Source organism: Dipodomys ordii, unplaced genomic scaffold (genome assembly GCF_000151885.1).
Source record: "Dipodomys ordii isolate 6190 unplaced genomic scaffold, Dord_2.0 Scaffold108, whole genome shotgun sequence".
In the NCBI taxonomy this organism is placed as follows: Eukaryota; Metazoa; Chordata; class Mammalia; order Rodentia; family Heteromyidae; genus Dipodomys; species Dipodomys ordii.
Genome location: NW_012267324.1, coordinates 233,294 through 239,537, shown reverse-complemented (window position 1 = coordinate 239,537; position 6,244 = coordinate 233,294). Strand labels below are relative to the sequence as shown.

Sequence of the window (6,244 nt, the reverse complement as noted above, 5' to 3'; positions counted from 1 at the left end):
GACGCAGTGGGATCTTGTCCCCCCGCCCACCCGGGAGGCCCAAGACTGGGGCTCCAAGCGCAGTGAGAAGCCGGGCTCACCGCCCGCGGCTCATCCCAGCTACTCCCGAAGGCTGAGACCTGAAGATCGCAGTTCGAAGCCAGCCTGAGCGGAAAAGCCTCCAATGACCGCATCCACCGACAAGCCCGACGTGTGGAGCTGTGTGGCTCCAGTGGCAGAGCGCCAGCCTTTGGCAAAAGAGCTCAAGAGACAGCACCCGGAGCCTGAGTGCGAGTCCCAGGACAGGGACAGGCGCACGCGCACACACACGCACAAACACACACACACACACACGCCTGCCAGGTGCCAGAGGCTCACATCCGTCATCTTAGCAACCCAGGAAGGAGGCTGAGATGTGAGGATCCCGGTTCAAAGCCAGCCCCGGAGCAGGAAATCTCCAACTGCCAAAAAGAAAAAAGCCAGAAGTGGAGCTGTGGCTCAAGTGGTAGAGCACCAGCCAGAAAAAGGAGGACGGAAGAAGAAGAAAGAGGAAAGAGAAGGAAGAGGAAGGAGGAGGAAGAGGAAGGAAGAAGAAGGAAGGAGGCGGAAGAGGAAGGAAGAAGAAGAGGAGGAAGAGGAGGGGGGAAGAAGAAGAGGAGGAGGAGGAAGGGGAAAGAGGAGGGAGGAGGAGGAAGAAGAAGAAAGGAGGGGGAGGAGGAGGAAGAAGAGCAGCTAAGGGACAGCACAAGCAGACCCTGATTCAGGCTTCGAAAGTAAGTGCACAGAGCCGGGCTGGGGAGGCAGCTGCAGGCCTGGCTCAGGCGGGTGCTCGTCCCGCAGAGCTCGGGCCTGGCTCAGGCGGGTGCTCGTCCCGCAGAGCTCGGGCCTGGCTCAGGCGGGTGCTCGTCCCGCAGAGCTCGGGCCTGGCTCAGGCGGGTGCTCGTCCTGCAGAGCCCGGGCCTGGCTCAGGCGGGTGCTCGTCCCGCAGAGCTCGGGCCTACGTCTGCACTACGTCTCCACGGGCCGTGGCAATGGACCCCTTATGCTGTTTCTTCACGGCTTCCCGAAGAACTGGTGTGTTTGTATGGCTTCCTGGGGCTTGCCGGGCCCCACATGGGCAGGACTGGGCCTGGACGGGCTGACTGGGAGTCCGGGATGCCTGCAGGGGTTGGAGCAGAGATGGGATCTGAGGTCTGGGGCTTCCCCATCCACCCCTTCCAGAATGCCCAGCCGCCCAAGGGTTCTGCTGCTAATCTGATGGTGGTGGTGGGACACTGACTCAGCCTTCTCCCTCCCACTGGGCAGGTTCTTCTGGCGCTACCAGCTCAGGGAGTTCCAGAGCCATTTCCACACCGTGGCGGTGAACCTGCGTGGCTACGGCCCCTCGGACGCGCCCAGGGATGTGGACTGTTACACTACAGAGCTGCTCATGGCTGACATCCAAGATGTCATCCTGGGCTTGGGTACCCGCCATTTCCATCCTGCCCGCGCCTGTCTCTTCCTGCTGCCCCGCTTGCTAGCGCCCTTCCCAGCCCCGGCATGAGCCCGGCACCTTCTGTCTCTCCCAGGCTACTCCAAATGTGTCCTCGTGGCCCACGACTTCGGCGCCACCCTCGCCTGGAACTTCTCTGTCTACTTCCCCTCCCTGGTTGACCGGATGGTGATCATCAGTGGCCCCCCCAAGTTTGTGTTTCAAGGTGTGTCTGGGAGGCTGGGATGCACCCCATGTTCCCACCCGGGGAGAGGGGAAACTGAGGTGAGGAAAGTAAATTAGTCTGCTTTGGGTAGCAAGGCGTAAACAAGCAAATCACAAGCGGCAGCCGGATCAGATGCCTTCTCTGGCTGTTCAGTATCTGTTACGAAACTCAATTTGTTAGGTTAATTTGTTGGGGTGCTAAGTACGAACCTAGATTCTCAAGTGTCCTACTTAATACCCATTCCGCCCTCATAGATACCTGATTTGTTCTTGTTTTTGGTTGGGGGTGGGGCTTGAACTCTGGGCCTCGGTGCTGTCCCTGAGCTCTAAAGCACAACGCCAGTGCTCTACCACTTGAGCCACAGCTCCACTTCCAGTTTTCTAGTGGTTTATTGGAGATAAGAATTTCAGGGCTGGGAAGGTGGCTCAGTGGTAGAGCACTTGCCTTGCATGCATGAGGCCCTGGGTTCGATTCCTCAGCACCACATAAGCAAAACAAACAAAGCCAGAAGTGACGCTGTGGCTCAAGTGGTAGAGCGCTAGCCTTGAGCTGAAGAGCTGAGGGACAGCGCCCAGACCCAGAGTTCAGGCCCCACGACTGGACCAAAAAAAAAGAATTTCAAGCTTTTCCTGCCCAGGCTGGCTTTGAACCGTGATCCTCAGATCTCAGCCTTCTAAGTAGCTAGGATGACAGGAGTGAGCCACTGGTACCTGGTGTGATACCTGATTTTAACCACCAGCACTATAATCATGTATTCATTCTCATTCTCCCTCTCCCCCTCTACCCCTCTCTCCCTCTCTCTCAGTTTCCTGTCTGTCTCCCTCCTGTATAAATGCCAGCTCCCTGAGGAGTTTGGCATCCCATTCCCTACATGCGTGGAGTCTAGAGCGGAGCCTGGCACATAGTAGTTACTAACGTACGTTGCCTGAAGCAGGGAAGAATGAATACATCCCATCTCCGGTGTGCAGAAGCCAAGCCAGTGGCTATGGGGATCCCCCAGGAACCCCACATCCCATTTTGTGGATAGGATGACCCCCCCGACATGGAGGGATGCTGGCTCTGGCGCAGGAGGTGGTGTGTGTGTGATGTGGGGGTACAGCCCCCCCCCCAAGCCCAGGCCTCACATCCACTTCCTGTCATCCCATTCTCAAGACTATGTCCTGCGCCACGTCGGCCAGTTGTTCCGATCCAAGTACCTGTTCTTGTTCCAGCTTCCCTGGCTGCCAGAGAAACTGCTGTCCATGTCTGACTTCCAGGTCCCGCGGGGTGAGGGCCGGACGGGTGGAGGGAAGGGGCGGGGGCCGGCTGGGCTGGACACTGAAGCCAGGGGCCTTGCTGTGTGTCCAGATCCTGAAGTCCATTTTCACCGACCGCAAGACGGGCATTCCCTGCCTGACCCGCGATGAGCTGGAGGCCATGCTGTACGACCTGACGCAGCCCGGCGCCCTCACCGGCCCCATCAACTACTATCGGAACCTCTTCAGGTGAGGCCACGCCTTCCGGGAGAGGTTCCAGAGAGTTCCGGGGCTAGGCATTGGGGGGGGGGCATCTGTCCATCTGTCTTATCTCTCTCTCTCTCTCTCTCTCTCTCTCTCTCTCGGCCATAGAGACTACCCTGTAGAACCCCAGGAACTGTCCACACCCACGCTGCTACTATGGGGGGAGAAAGACCCTTACTTCCAGACAGGACTGGTGAAAGCCATCAGCAGCCACTTTGTGCCAGGCCGGCTGGAGTCCCACATCCTGCCAGGCTCAGGCCACTGGATCCCACAGACGCACTACCAGCAGATGCATGAGTACATGTGGGCCTTCCTGCAAGACCTGCTGGGCTAGGGGACCTTCACATCCACTCCACACTCCGGGTACTCAGCAAGGCCCGCCCCCGGTGCGTGCCTGCAGTGCCACACCAGCGCACCTACCCAGTGAGCTGCTCACCCACTCCCAGATTGCGTGTGAATGCATTTGTGAGTGCGCTGAAATAGGCAACCTTTTTATTTGGGGCCCATCCTGGGGCTTGAACTCAGGGCCTGGGGCACTGTTTCTGAGGGTTTGTTTTCTTCTTATTATTATTATGTTTTTGCTCGAGGCTAATGTTCTATCCTTAAGCCACAGCTCCACTTCCAGCTTTTTGGGTGCTTCATTGGAGATATAAGAATCTTCTAGACTTTCCTGCCTGGGCTGGCTTTGCATGGGCATCCTCAGATCTCAGCCTCCTGAGTGGCTGGGATGACAGGCGTGAGCCAAGGGCCCTGACTCACATATTAATCATTGTGCTCACACTCAGGTGTGCAGGTTGTGTGCGGGTAGCAGTAAGCACTCGGACAGTTGGAAGCAGGTGCGGTTCTCTACGGCGCTGGGTGCCTGCCTCACTTCCTTCCCCGTGTCCACACGAACTGTAACTGCCCTTCCTGTTAGTTAGTTCCCCCCCCTTCCCTAATAACTCATCCGCTACATAGCACAAGCTCCATGAGGCTGCTTCCCATGTAAGTGCACATTAATTAGAAATGAACTACAATTAAATGTAAAATTAAAGTAGCTCTGCATCTTAAGTATTTGAACCTTGCATCCATTCCATGAGACTGTATCAGTGAAGGTATTTCAAGTTTAAATGGGAGGGCCTTAAAACACACACACACACACACCTGTGGCTCACACCTGTAATCCTAGCTACTCAGGAGCCTGAGATCTGAGGATCAAGGTTTGAAACCAGCCCTCATCTCCAGTTCACCACCCCCATCACCAAAAAAAGAAAACAAAAAAAGCCCCAAGTGGATCTGTGCTTCAAGTGGTAGAGCATTAGACGTGTGCAGAAGAAACCCAGGGGGGCTGGGAAGGTGGCTCAGTGGTAGAGCGCTTGCCTCGCACGCCTGAGGTCCTGGGTTCGATTCCTCAGCACCACATAAGCAAAAAGAAAAAAAAAGCCAGCAGTGGCGCTGTGGCTCAAGTGCGCTCGCCTTGAGCTGAAGAGCTGAGGGACAGCGCCAGGCCCAGAGTTCAAGCCCCAGGGTGGACCAAAAAAAAAAACAAAAAAAACACAACCATAATTAGAACTAAAACATTGTGAGGTAGAGATTGGGAATCGGGAATCTCATGACTCAAAGACTAGCTCTGGCATCAGGGAAGCAGCACCCCATCCCAACCAATAGCTGCCCAGGCCCGTCATCCCAGCTGCACGGGAAGCGTAAATAGGAGGCTTGTGGCCAAAGCTGGTTCTAGGTAAGACACAAGATCCTACTGGAAAAAATAACGCAAAGGGGGCTGGGAATCTGGCTTAAGTGGTATTGTACCTCCTTCCAAGTGTGAGGCCCTGGGTTGAAACCCTAAAACTTAAAAAATTACTAATTACAGCAGGGGAAGAGAGAGAGAGATGAGGGTGAGGATGATGATGATGATGATGCAGGAATGAAAGAAAGGAGGGAGGAAGAGAGAAGAAAAGAAAATGCCCTCTTCTGAGCAAGTCCTTGCCTGGACCAGCAACTTTAAGAGTATTTTAATTTTATCTATTTGTGGAAAATAAATGCCTGGAATCTTCCCTGGCACTTAGAAGGTTCCAAGAAATACTTGGGTAAAAATGTGATGGGGGGGTTGGGAAGGTGGCTCAGTGTTGTGTGCTTGCCTAGCATGTGTGGAGCCCTGGGGTTGATTCTTCAGAACCACAGACAGAAAAAAGCTGGAAGTGGTGCTGTGGCTCAAATGGTAGAGCACTAGCGTTGAGCAAAAGGAGCCCAGGGACAGCGCCCAGGCCCTGAGTTCAAGCCTGAAGCCAGGGGCTCACACCTGTCTGTAACCTATTCAGGACCTGTAAGTTATTCAGGAGGCTGAGGTCTGAAGATGGCCATTGAAGGCCAGTCAGGGAAGGAAAGTCCGTGAGACTTTAAGCATCAAAAAAGTCAGAAATGGAGCTGTGGCTCAAGTTGGTATAGTGCTCACCTTTGTCACCACACACACACGCGCATGCACGCTGCGGCATAGGGAGGCCCTGAGTTCAAGCCTCAGGACCAGCACCAAAACAAAAAGAGCAGGGGTCCACTTGCCTGGCTCCTGGACACCTCCCAGGGCAGAGGAGACCCTCAGGGGAAGGCAGGGGACCTGGAGACCCTCTCCAGCCGGCTCCGGGCCGCCCCGGGCCGCCCCCCCCCCCCCCCCCCCCCCCCCCCCCCCCCCCCCCCCCCCCCCCGGGGAGCCCTGGTGCCAGTCAGGTTCGGTCTCTGGTCCCGGCGGGGCTGAGGCTGCGGCCCGTCCCCGGGGATCGGCCCTGGGCTTTGTTAGGACACACACGGTGGGGATTTCTGCCATCTGAGGCCATTTTTTTTTCCATCCAGCAGTTCCTGCTGACTCCGGCGGCCTCTGCGCACCGGGCTCAGGTGTTGGAGTAGGAGCCCGGTGTGGAGCTGCCGGCCCGCAGCCCGCGTCCCGGCCTCGCGCTCCACCCCGGAGCGGGGCCCCATCTCCACTCGGGGCGTTGTCCTTCCTGGTAAAGCCTCGCGGGTCGGTCCTCCCTGCCCCGGGCTGGCTTCGAACCGTGCTCCTCCGACCCAGCCTGCGGGGTGGCTGGGAGGCGGGGCTGC

At 56.7% G+C, this 6,244-nt stretch overlaps 2 protein-coding genes across 2 annotated transcripts in view; both read left to right on the top strand.

The window, feature by feature from the left end:
- Positions 1-3,509, top strand: part of Ephx3 (epoxide hydrolase 3) — a 10,234-nt gene extending 6,725 nt beyond the window's left edge. The window contains exons 3-8 of the mRNA XM_013028279.1: positions 931-1,053; positions 1,285-1,442; positions 1,548-1,676; positions 2,829-2,932; positions 3,024-3,160; positions 3,284-3,509. Coding sequence (XP_012883733.1) covers positions 931-1,053; positions 1,285-1,442; positions 1,548-1,676; positions 2,829-2,932; positions 3,024-3,160; positions 3,284-3,509 — 877 coding nt within the window. The remainder of the gene's footprint in view (positions 1-930; positions 1,054-1,284; positions 1,443-1,547; positions 1,677-2,828; positions 2,933-3,023; positions 3,161-3,283) is intronic.
- Positions 3,510-4,142: 633 nt separating this feature from the next.
- Positions 4,143-6,244, top strand: part of Notch3 (notch 3) — a 42,372-nt gene continuing 40,270 nt past the window's right edge. The window contains exons 1-2 of the mRNA XM_013028278.1: positions 4,143-4,159; positions 6,041-6,150. Of these exons, the coding sequence (XP_012883732.1) occupies positions 4,143-4,159; positions 6,041-6,150 (127 nt within the window). The remainder of the gene's footprint in view (positions 4,160-6,040; positions 6,151-6,244) is intronic.